The sequence below is a fragment of the Manacus vitellinus genome, unplaced genomic scaffold (genome assembly GCF_001715985.3).
Source record: "Manacus vitellinus isolate BGI_N305 unplaced genomic scaffold, ASM171598v3 scaffold_28_pilon, whole genome shotgun sequence".
NCBI classification, from domain to species: Eukaryota; Metazoa; Chordata; class Aves; order Passeriformes; family Pipridae; genus Manacus; species Manacus vitellinus.
This window is the reverse complement of record NW_021940122.1, coordinates 4,388,120-4,401,128: the sequence shown is the minus strand read 5'-3', so window position 1 is coordinate 4,401,128 and position 13,009 is coordinate 4,388,120. Positions and strand designations below refer to the sequence as shown.

The 13,009-nt window shown below is 40.3% G+C and overlaps 1 protein-coding gene across 5 annotated transcripts in view; it reads right to left on the bottom strand.

Annotated features, from left to right (window-relative positions):
• GRAMD1C (GRAM domain containing 1C) overlaps positions 1-13,009 on the bottom strand; it is a 52,044-nt gene that overhangs the window by 18,581 nt on the left and 20,454 nt on the right. For all 5 annotated transcript variants that reach the window (XR_001920908.1, XM_018074656.1, XM_018074657.1 and 2 more), the window contains exons 4-8: positions 12,269-12,372; positions 10,430-10,525; positions 9,133-9,213; positions 2,921-3,039; positions 1,623-1,743 (exon numbers count right to left, since the gene is read on the bottom strand). Coding sequence is in view for 4 of the 5 variants with exons in the window: in XM_018074656.1 (XP_017930145.1) it covers positions 1,623-1,743; positions 2,921-3,039; positions 9,133-9,213; positions 10,430-10,525; positions 12,269-12,372 (521 nt within the window). In the remaining variant the exon portion in view is untranslated. The remainder of the gene's footprint in view (positions 1-1,622; positions 1,744-2,920; positions 3,040-9,132; positions 9,214-10,429; positions 10,526-12,268; positions 12,373-13,009) is intronic.

Here is a 13,009-nt window from a genome sequence, read left to right as displayed (position 1 = left end):
ACTACTGCCTCCTCCTATTGCTCTTGTGGTTCTACAAAATATGCTGTAATCCCAGTGCTGTGGAGAGAGTGTTGACATTCTTGAGAAATGCCAAGTGACACATATAGCTGAACACAGTCATTATGCATTTTAGTTACTCTGAAACAGTAAACTAAACAGTTTAGTTGCGTATTTATCAAGATTGCACTTTTACACTATAATTAAAAGACTTTTTAAAGGCAGTTTATTCAAGGGAGAATCCTGGCATTTTTCCTTGCTTACAGACCAAATCCCCAGGCATTCCTCCTTACCAACAAGCCCAATTAGATTTAGCACTCACAGGAGACATTTCTGGGTGTGGCTTATTTTCCAAACATAGCAATTATTTTTAAATGGCTTGTTCTTGCGCAAATAAGACTTACAAGTCTAAACCAAGGCTACATGTGTAGATTTTTAATTATTCTAAAAGAGCCAAAATTCCAGCAGCATCCACAGTCCTCTCAGGTTTGCCTTACCTCCAAAAATGTCCTATATTGCTAGGATTTCGATGACGGATACAATTAACTAAGCTTTTAACATCTGACAAACACCAGTATAGTTTGCTGGATATGAGTCTCTAGCCATTAACTTCGATTTTGGCAAAACTATTTAAAGCCTACTTAACCTCCAGATCAGTTTTAGGAAGTGACAAAAGCCAGATTTATACGGTAGTAAAAGCCATTAAAATCATCTCCTTTCTTCCTTCCCCAAATTTTCCAAAGCAAAACCAGCAATTCAGTACCCAACTTTAGTGAAGCTTATAAAAAAAATGCTTTAGTAATTCATTTGCTGTTCGAAGATCTTTGGGATATCTAATAACCAAGAGAAAATGTTTGTAACCTTTTAGGACTACAACTACACAGAGGAGTCCCTGCAACTGTGCTAGACACTGTGCCCATCTCAGATGTTGCTACTAATGCACCTGCCATTCCAAACAGCCAAATATGTTCACAAATTCATATGACACGAATGAACATGAGTGAAACATTCATGTTGCTTCAGTTCTACTAACCCGAGGAATTACAGTAAAACTCATCTTTATAAGAACAAGTGCGGAGGTTTTCCCCTTCCTTCTGAAACATTTCCACAAATTTCAATAAAAAAGGTGTCATATATTCATAACAGTAGGCTAAGTGACCTTTGAAGGCAAGGAAAACAAAATATAACTACCCTCTAATAAACCTTATATACAGGAGAGATATCTTTTTAAATGACAAATACCACAAGTAAGAAAGCACTGAAAGTGAAAAAGGTGTTACTTCCATAAAGCACTTGGATAAAAACACATATGGTCCCTAGGGAAGTGGATAAAAAAACCCCAGGTAATTTTGTTTTTAAAGGAAACAATAAAAACAGACCAGGGCATAAGGCTCAGTGTTCCAGCCAGGTTATACAGTGAATTAAGTGACAGGACATTGCTGGAACTCACACCAACAATGTTCTCTTATACAGAATTTCGTTCATTTTCAAATTCAAGAAACATTCTTGAATTCTCAAAGGCTTCTGAAGTTACAAACCCCATGCCTCCTATGCTTACAGATACACAAGTAAAGCATATATGCCTATCAGTTACAAACAGCAGGAAAGGCTGTGTCAGCACTTACTCCCGGCAAGGTGTGTCTGTTGAGTGACTCTTCTTCTGCTTGAAGTGTGGGTTCACGAACTAAACCAATCATTTTAGGTAGTTTTTCATCCCTTTCTCCAGAATCATCACAAATGCTGGATCTGTCCAAAGCAAAAAGGAAAATATCTTTGGAGATAAGTGTTGAAAAATCTGAGAAAGCTTATGTGTGATTTTTGCATTCAAACTATAGCTGTTAATCTAACATTAAAAACCACCAACTCCTTTTTCCCACATACAGCTCATTAATCTCTCAAGCCATTTTCCTCATCCTAAGCACCTCTCAGAAGATTCAGCTTCTGATCATAAGGTTAATAAAACCAAGCGCTGCTGAATCACAGAGATAGTGAGTGCTGTGGGGAAAGATGAAACAGAGATAGCTTAGAAGAAATTTGGAAAGAAAATGTATTAACAAAGTGTGATAATTTTTTTCCTGCATCGCTTATTCCAGAGTTGCACAGTTATGCCTTTTTTACAGGCAACAAACAAACAAACAAAAAAACACCAACCAGAAAATATTTAATAGGACATCTTTTAAAGCTTGCAATGAACTTGAATTTTTCTAAACAAACATAGATAACACAGGATTGCAAAGAGACAAGTTACATTGATCAGCTTTGTAGAATCATATCTATTTGCATAAAGTGCTGTTATGAATTGACACTGGCAGTTCATAACTTAATTCACATTTGTTCAAAACAAAAAATCAGGGCAATTCTTTAAAAAAACACATTGTTATTACAATTATTCCATTGTATTATATTTATTATTATTCTAGTTTTCTAATTCAAGCTGAGGACAACACAATATTCAGCTAACACCACAGACATCAGGAGAGCAAAGCAAAACAAGTGTTTCAGTCTCAAGGGAGGAGGGGAAAAAAGTATCTGAAAATTATATATAGCTCCATTTCATTCAGCCAAATTAAATTCATTCATTCATTCATACTGCAGAAGGGTAGAGAGGTACTGACTAGACACCATCATGAAAAAAGTTGGTATTTAAGCTGTCCTATGCTGCTATCTGCCCAAGCAGATGCAGAGAGAACATCTTCCTACCTCCCTCCTTAGGGGGCCTCCACTGCGCTCACATTATTTTCGAAAATGAATACTGTTAAGTTTTTATGCATGCTCAGTCTATGCAGGTCAGATTTTTGCATCCTTTTACTACAGGCTTAACCTTTCTGGTAAGGCTACAGCAGTACTTTGGCAAAAGAACTTCTAAGAAAGAGGACAGTGCTTCTCCCCAAGTGTTTCAACAGGCTTTATAGCCTCTCCTTACCGAGACTGCCCGTTGTCCTCAGATGATGAGTGGAAGCTCTCCATCTCCTCACTGTTCAGACCCAGCTCAGAACCATAGCTCTGGTGTACCAGCTGCCAGAATTCCTGCTTGGTTAGCCTCTGAAAGAAAGCAGGCTAGTCAAGAACCACAGTATGGGACAGTAAGGCACAGAAGGTAAAACAGCAACAAGTTTGAATTACGCCACAGCCTTTAACCTCAATTCTGAAAAGCACTGAAAGCATTTAGATATCACATTCCAAGATTGGATTTCAGCATTTTGGGCAACTGTACTGCTGTCTACTCCATATTCCCAACCGATCACTGTTTAACCAGATGTTAGATTGTCATTTCAAGAAAACACACACTTGTAGCCACTACTTGCTGCTTTGTGTGTCATCAATAATTTCACAGATACCTTCAAGGTACCTCCCTCTTGATTTTTACTCAATACAGCACAAGATCAGTAACTATTAGACAGCCAAGGACTCCCTCTTTGATCCCAGACAAACTGCTTAATTAATAGATACCTACCTGCCTGTTTCTTGAGGATGCTTGGAGTACTTTACAAATTGTGAGAGGCTTGGTCACTACAGTGGTGTCCACGTCAGCCAACTGCCCACTTTGCCAAGGTGAGACAGGAGGTCCTAACTTTGGACCACCAGCAGCCTCTTTATGAAAAACAGCTGATTTTGTCCAGGATTACCTTGACTCACTACTACTTATCTTCTCTTTCTCTACAATATCTCTGCCCTGCTCCATGAATTCCCATAGCTACTGGAACATATTTAAAGATCTCTTAGATGCAAAGTTTGGAAAGTGAAAGCGGTATGACACATTCATTTCTGCAAAGTAAGCAACAAGTTTCAAAGTCCACCTCAACTGTAAAGGGTTACAGGGAGAAGAGAAGAAGAGAAAAAAAAAGAGAGAAAGAAATAAAGGAAATAAGGTTTTGGTATTCAACAGAGCTCAGAGAGCAATACTAGCGATCTTAAAAAACAGAGACACCACACTGGAAAATGTGTCTTGGCCACAATTCATATTGATCAAGGGAACAGGACTGTGCTAATGAGGCAGTAACACAAGTACTGCTTACTATTTGCATGAAATCATGGCATTAAATACGCATGCATTATTTAAAGGGCTTTTAAATGATCCTCTCCACCTCCCTGCTTCACCTGTAGAGTGTTACACTACCCGCAATTTTAGACAGACACGAAGGAGCTGACCCCCGGGCAGGAATGCAAATGCGCGGCCTCACGGTTCTTCCCCCCGCCCGCTGCCCGCGCCTTGTCCCGCACCGACACCAACCTGGCGCTCCCCGCGGGCAGCGCCGCTCCCGGGACAGCCCCGCTCCCGCCGGGAGCCGCCGCCGGGGCCGCCGCGCTCCCACTTCCTGCTGGGCGGCGGCGGGGCCCGGCCGGGGCCGCCCCCGAGCCCGGAGGGGGGCCGGGGCAGCGCCTTCCCCGGCTGCTCCCGCCGGCCCGGGGCGGGACGGCAGCTCCATCGGGGTCCCGCTGCGGCACCCCCGCGCTGCATCGCATCTCCCGCCGAACCTCAGGGAAGCGTGCGAGGACCGGGGCAACCCCGGCCCAGTTCGGGAGATCAGGAGGGGTTTTTCCCTCGGGTGTTTTCCAGCACAAGAAAGGTTTCGGGCTTTTCAGAAAGCAGCTGGCACAAGCACGCTATTGGCAGAGATCAGTTTCAAGGTATTTAATCCTACCGAGGACAAAGTAAACATTAAAACACAAAACACACAGCCATAAAGCAAGGGTCATAGCAGCTAGTGCCAGCCTCCTTCTGCCACGGGGTTTGCTCTACAGAGCAATGCACTGCTAAAGACACGTGCATCAACATACAGCTGCCTTACTTTCCGGGGGCGTGCTGTCTTTTGGAGCAATAAATTCATAATCATGAACAACTACCTACAGCTGCTATCATTAAGTGGCCAAAAACAGGTGCAAGCATTACAAAAATATTTCAAAAATATTTAAAAAAAAATTTTCAAAATACGACTGAGTTATCTCTAGATAGCACACTTTTCAATCAGAAAGCAAAGGACAGGGGGGAAAGCTACTTTCACTTTCATTGCCCAATAGTGCCAGTGCTTTTATTTCCAGTCATAAGAAAATAACTGGGAAATAGTTAATGTCACCAATTAAATTCACTGGCACGTTCTGCAGCAGTCTATAGGCAAAACAGACTGCCCTTGTAGAGTGAGCTTAATAGTTTGAGGAAAGCAGAGAAGCTTTTCAGCTACGCATTTTAGGAATCTATAAAGCTGTTTCCTGTGGTTTTGTAAAGTCAGTGCTACCAACTTCTGCTTCTAAAACAGCATTCTTGTGCTCTGCCCAATTATTCCTAGCTCAGCTAGATATAATAAGTTCTTAATGGTCATAAGCCAATACCAAACCAGACTCGCTTTATTTTCTCAGAAAGGATCAGTTCTGAAAGCAAAGAAGGGCATAAATTTTCTGGGTCAGACTTCTACTTCTGAGAGGATGGTTTAGAGAAGCTCTGAAGCTTGAAAGGCTGAACCTAAACATGAATTACTTTGCCCATTCAAGGTGATGGTCTGTGCTGGGTTTTTCCTCAGTTCTCTTTGTGTGCAAACACAAAGGCTACAAGAAGCAGCTGCAAAACTCTTTTGTCTTTTCAGCAAGAGCATAAAACATCAATACTTTGCTTCACAGTCAACAAAGCAGTGTCATGGCACAAGCAATGCTACAGAATGCCAATGACAGAAGCAAAGCTGCTGATTTTTACCCCCTATCGACAAGTGCAGAAATAAGAACAAGACATGCCATATAGATTGACTCAAGAGACATCTCACCACACACCACACTCCTGCCAGGCAACTCTGCTACAGAACTCTGTCTGACTGCTTATTTGCAGAACAGGGGAGGAAAACAGCAAATTTGCTCTCTAACTGCCCAAACATGAAGGTCACAATCAAACCAAGCCCTCTTTGATCTCTAAAAAAACGCTTGTTGCACACAAAGGTGCAAATAAACCTCTCTTTTTTCACAACCTTCCTGAGAAGCTGCTGGAGAAGGCAGAAGTGTTGTCCTGACAGATGTCTGCCATAAGAAGCCCAACTGATCAGAAATTCTCATCCCTTCTCACACCTCTAGACTTACCTGCTACAATGTCTCTGGAGACAGGTGCAAATCTCTACCCAGCAAAGCATACAAAGAACAATAGGAAAGTAAATCCAACTCTAAGGAAGAGGACTCATGGGAATCGAGACTGATTAAGTTAAGATCTTGTTCCATTAGAAATAAGGAGTGCTGTGTTTGTTTGGGATTTGAATGACCTGTCTAATTACATTTTAATTTGTTCCTTCTCCCTTAAACTGGAGAGATATTTGACACCCACGAGCTTTAGGAAAATAAAGCAAAGGTATAAATGGCATTGCTCTTACTGTCAATAGCAGCCATAGTAAACTTGTTTTACCAATCTGGAAAGCCTATTCCAAAACAGGATTTTCAGCTGATTTTATAAACCAATGCATTATTGAAAGCTGCAGTGGATATGGAAGCAGCTATCTGTTTTATCAACACTGGTGTCATGTCTCTTCCAGACCTGCATTAATGATTCCTTTTTTTCCATGATGCTGGATCATTTAAAAAACAATGGCAAGGTAAAAGCCTAAGAGACTCACTCTGCATACATTTTGCAACAGGGATGGAGAAAAAAAAAGGTAGAATTTTGCTTGAAAGAAAAAAAACATCTTTACATGGACATTTACAGAATAAAAAGCCTAAGAAAGGACCATCTTAAGAGGAAGATACTCACTGATTCCCAGAAAGGCACCAGATGCACAGTACTGTATTCTGAACAAGGTCCAAAGGAGAAGTTATGAGCTAGAGAATTACAACTCAGCTAAAGGGGACCAGGAGTCCTGTCAGAACAGTGATGCAAAGTTGGAGGAGAGCACCTGGATGGATAAGTTTAGGCACAGAATAGCATCTATCCATTTGATGTTTTTCTTGCACAGTGCAAGCCACTTCTAGTAGAAAGGCAGACTTAACAAAGGACTACTTGTTCAACCACCTAGGACGTGCAGTACTTAAGAGGTACAAGACAGAACGGCCACAAGATGGAGATCTGGGAAAGGGCATGCTGACCCCACCAAGTTCTGCAGGTGGTGACAGCTTCAGGTGTATCAGGTAAAGCAGACAGGTCACTCTTCAGAGGAGAGACCTCATAACAGGAAATCTATGCCCAGGAAGTGTTGAAGAGGCCAGTGACTGAAAATTACCTCAGCACAGACGTGATTTGAAGCAAATACAATTCCAGTCCCCTGGATCCAAATCCTGGAAATTGGGGATTATTCACCATCAGGTGGCGCACACCAGCACTGTGACAGCTGCAGTCAGTTATACTTCAGATTACAAGAGAATTACTTTATTTCACAATTTAACATTGCATACCATGCCAGGGCCTCAGATCTATGAGATATTTTTCAAATGTATGTTGTCCCTGCCATGGGGTAGTGAGGAGAAAGCAGTAAAACTGCTTGGATGTACCAAGGGCTCTCTTTTAGCAGCAGTTCAATAGACAGCTGTCATTGTAGTGGAGTCAGTAGATCCAGCTCTAGCAACTTCAGTTTCTACTTTCAACTCCACAGTGCCCCCCTATAGCTTGATCCAGTAAAGAATCATAAAGTAGGCTGACAGGTGACTCAAACACATTCTAGCAGAGAATCAGAAGTCATTATTACATTGCAGAAGTAGGAGCTCAACCTAACAGAAATCCTGTTTCAGTAACTAGTTCCAAACATACTACATTAAAAAGCCCTACATATACCTCATGGAAATGTTCCATATCACAACTGAGAACCCCAGGCAGAAAACCTCATAGACCTACCTTTTAACATACTTCAGTGAGGATGCAAGCAAGCTAACAGCAAGATTTGATAGAAAGAATAAGGATAGTTCCCAAGCTACTCAAATGCACCGATCCCTAAAAACTGCTAGCTTAATACATCTCATCTTACGTGCAGTCCATGCCTCCTGCTTTCTTATCTACCCTTCAGTTAGTGCTCTGAAGTGAAAAGTCATTCCTTATGTGACACTCATTTCAGTGTCACAGAGTCGAAACACACAAGGAAAACTAATACTGAACAGCACAAAGCTTGTTACCTCTGTTCCAGCCCCTTGGGCAGATTTGTGTACCTGAATGTCCATACATTCACCCTCCAGCACCACAAACTAATCAACTGAATAAGGTAATTGCTATTCCTGACACACTGCATAACAGAAGAAAGCAGGGTTACTTCCAGTTGCACATTCCAGTTGTTAAAAGATGACACAGTACATTGTGGCTGGATTCAAGACAAGATGGTTATGATGTTACAGTTAAATGGTATTTGATTTGAGGGAGAAGAGATTAGCAGGAAACATTAGTTTTGCCTTAAATTGCACTTCCTTATTATTTTCAGCTTTTGTTTGACAAAAAGTGCCTTTAGTCTGCCCTAAAATTAACATTTAAAAAAAAAGGGGGTAGCTACAATCTATAAGCAGTCCAACGGCTTTAATCCTTTGGGGGCCATTGTAGCACAGTTATATGTGGATATTTCAGTGTGCAATTGCAACTGTGTTAAAATACTTAAACAATGAGAGCCATAAACAGGAAGAAATTGGTTTACAAAAATTATCTTTCTTACAGTGATGTTCTGCAAAAGTGTCAGTACATTTTTAGAAAGAAGATTAGCTTAAGTATCCACAAATTGCAATATAAATCAAACTAACTCACATCGGTTGCCAAAATACACTTTCATGTCATATAGCCTGCCTTTGTTGCACTTATTCAAGGTCAGGGGAGTTGTAATGAGCTGGATGGCAAAGGTTCAGCTAACTTAACTGAGAAGGAGATTTTAGGCCCTTTTCCTTAAAAGTTTTCACTGAGAAAGCCTCTTGCCTTTTGAATCACAAATTAATCATAAAAAAATGTAAAGCAAGTGCATACTAATTTAGTAACATATGCTCGAGCTGGTACTGAAGAGAAGCATGCAACCTATATGCTCCATCAACAGCAGAGTTTAAGTGGCAGTATGAGAAGCAAAGGATGAGAATTTTATTTGGGACATGAAGTACAAGGAACCAAAGGAGAACATCTAAGTCAGAAAGGAAAAGCTAACTTCAAGTCTCTTATCTTCCAAAGACACATATGCCCACATTAGAAAAAGGTACTGACAGGTACAAACTCACCTTATCCAGCAACACATTCTGCCATAAACGGAAGATACTGAGGTAGCTTCTGTCTCTTGCACTGAATGACGTGAAGAAAAACTGCAGGAAAAACAAAGGTGGAAAAAAAAAAAAAGCTCACTTGTAGGTACTTTCAAGAACCCCAGAATGCTTCCTTATATCTTGAATATCATAAGGTTTTCAGCAACACATTCAGCAAATCTTTTCACATTCAGCAAATCTGGAGTATATTCCTCACACTCCACACTTTTTATCACTTTCCATAAGTGAGAGTCAGACCCCCAGTGTCCACATAGTATATAAAGACACTTGCTCTTCCGGGCATCTGACTACCCCTGGCATGAAGGAAGAGCTCTTCCTCAACTAACTACACACCTAAATGTCTCTCACTTCCACATAAGAGGTGAAGCAAATCAGAGATGCATATGCCTGTTTCTTACAGGCCACAGCTCTTTCCATCCTTTTGCCACACATTGCTTTTACTAACATTTTCATGTGACATGATGTGAAATTAAAATAATTAAAATATGAGATCAAATTAGATGCATCATTTGCAGTATTAAAATCTTTCCCATTTGAAAGTTATTTTTTAGTAAAGAGGTCTATCTTCCTTGTTGATGAAAGTTAATATTGGATAAATTGAGAAGGAACGGCCAAATATGAGGAATCACAGTTCCTTCACAAAGAACAACTCCACATTAACTGTGGAAAGCTATTCTCTGTATCCACCCAAGAATTATTATTTTCAAGGCACTTATAGAAGAACTGTATTGCACGTAAGAAAATTCTGCATCACGCTTTCCAGTTTTTCAAATACACACTCACAAACTTAATTTCCCAGCACATATAACAGCATGTTCTAGGGTAAATTTCTCCATAACTCAAAACCCATGACACCACAGTCCTTTTATTTTCAGCAGTTTTCTTCCAGGGGCACTTTAAATCCAGTGATTCATATCACTTTTATATTTTTCCAATATCAAGAATGCAAATTCTGATTTCATGCCCTGAACTTATAGTTTTCAAATGGCTTTCCTTTCAATCAGTGAGACAAAGCCTCTTCCTTCCTGGTTACTGCATCAACACTAAGAAGGGATTGTGCAATCAAACTAAAGTTGAATTACTAAGCCAATATGCACAGGGACCAAACCACCAAGTCTGTCCCAATCCCACCAAGTCAGTCCCAATCACACTTAAAATTTGACAGGGAAGTTACTTATGCAAATATGAACTAGAACAAGTGCTCTATCCTAGACATTACAATTTCACAAGAATATATTTTAAAACAACTTTTCACCTTCTCTCCTTTTGTTGCTATTTGTATGGCATTTGGAATGAGCCGAGCAGTCTTCTCCTTTGTCATGAAAGTGATGTCCTTCAAGGCAATAGAAATCTAAGCAGAAACAGATTTAATAAGACATATCAAAAAATAACTGTTAAGACTAAAAATTTAAAGTTACAGAACATGCAAGAGGAACTCTAACCCTAAACCCTGGGATGCAATTTAGTTGAGATCACAAAAGCAATTACAGTCTTCACTTGCTAAGCTTAACAGCAAGTATTCCAAAGTAGAAGCTAAGGTGACTTAAGAATAATCTCCTTTCATGTTAGGACTAGGGAAGCAAGTGGTTCTTTCTTCTTTCCCTCCACTCCTCCAGCCATACTCCACAATCCCAACCAAATAAAAACCACAGATGCAAAAGCCAATCTCAATCAGCATGCCAGATATAAAGCAGGACAGTCTATTATCTGATCTCTCATCTATGTCACCTCACAGAAGTTTGCAATATATCCCATTTACAGAGATTTATTTGCAGTCCAGACGCTGCAAGAAAATCTTCCTGCTTAAGTGTCCTTGCCTTGTATATTAGTACTTAAAATTTAGAAGAGCATGGTCTGACTGGCTGCAACAAGCCATTTCCATTCAGCCTACTCCCTTCACTTGCAGAGAAGGCTGTGCTGCCATTCTGCTTGGAAAAAAGGAAGAACATACAGCTGGATTTGCTTTTTCCCCTGTGTGCAGAAGGTCCTCCACTTATTCTCTCTCTACATCAACACAACCTGCTAAGGAGGTCCCCAAATTTGGCTCTACCATTGTAGCTGATGAGCTCAGATTGCCTAAAGATTATCACTGAAGATACCACTCTGCTAAACAGGCAGCAACAGCATACCAGGATGTATGCTGTTTTGGCTGAAAAAATCAGTCTTGAAAGAGTTTACTTGTTCAAGGGTGTAATTTCAAAGGGTTTATTTTTAATTTATTTCAAGTCTCAAATAAGAAATATTCAGTCAAATACACTTGATGAAATTAAGCTTGGTTTTCAGTTAAGTATTTCTACATACCCTCACTGTCCTAAAGTATACCAGCTATTTGTTGTTTGTCCTGTGTATTTCAGAGCACTTAAATTTAAGACATTAACTTAAGGTATGAGCAGTCTTACAGCTCACAGAACATTTTGACACAACCATCACCTACTACCTAGGTTATCTTCCTTTTCTCATTCACTGCCTTATGAAAGTTCTACACCAGATGCAACAACTACTTGAATGAAAAATTTTAACTCATTAACCTAATTTTTACAGAAAAAGAGGGCCAACATATGACAAATACCAAATTTTGTCCATACTGTTCAAAAGCTACAGACCACAACATGAGAACTTGCAGAGATCATTTATCAATTCCCTTTTGCTGTTCTTAGATGCTGATATTTACATGTGAGACTAAATCAAGTGAGGTTCAATGCTGGAGAGTTCTCAAACACCATGTATTGTGCCGTGCTTCTGGTCTTACAGGAGAAGATTATGTGTTACATCCCTTGGGTAACTCTCCTTGGTAAGGAGAGGCAAACTGTCACCCAGGAATGTAAAAGATCAGCTTTTGCATAACTCCTAAACTTCCTATGCTGAATGACTGACTGAGCAGGCTTACTTAAGCATTAGGATGTCTCCAATGCTATCCTCATTTTACAGAGCAATGCATCTGCATGTCGACTCAGGGATGCAGGCTCTTTCTTCACAGCCCAAAGCCACTAGTATGAGATTGACAGGACAAACTTTGCTTGAGGGACTCTACCCCAATATCCTGATAGCATAGGACAAAGAAAAGGTGGGATTCAAGTGTGCTAAGCGATCTTACTGTGGTCTCCCATCGGAAAATGTTGCTGTGGAAACAGAGCCAGTTTTCAGAGAGATATAAGCGCCCTTGCAGCAGGATATCCTTCTGGAGTGCACAGGCGTAATCTATGTAGAGAGAGCAAGAGCAAGTTACTCACTCACTGCAGCACAGTTGAGCCAAACTTCTTAATTAGAATGAGATAGGAATATTACAACATAATAAAAGGCCTTTTCTTTCACTCTTAAGAAGTCTACAAAGGCAGACTTGTACTGGGTTGCATCCAGACCATTGTTCTGGGAACACCCAGAGTTAATGGAACATCTCTGTGTATCAACCCTCTGTGCATTATCCTATGCTTTCAGAGAAGAGGTATCAGGCAAGACCAGGAACATGTGAGAAGTATTAATTAGTAAAACTTCGAAGTGCCTAAACAACAGAATACACAAACGTTTTATAATATAACAGATTATACTGTCAACTCCTACATAACAGTAGTTCATATGTTGTAGTAGGATAATAATTTTCCACTAAACAGATCCTATCACTAGCTAAAACTATCTGCAGAGTGAGACACTAAAGGGCATCTTGAAGCTATCCAGTTTTCAGGCGGGGGATATTTTCAGAAGCTGTCATTTTTATAATACTGCCTCTGACTGAAACATCCCTTTTGAGAAACAAGTTTCAGCTAGAAGGTAATTATGCATCATCAGATACCTGCTAATTAAGAACAAGAGCAGAGGATTTCGTTGCACTTTATAAAAA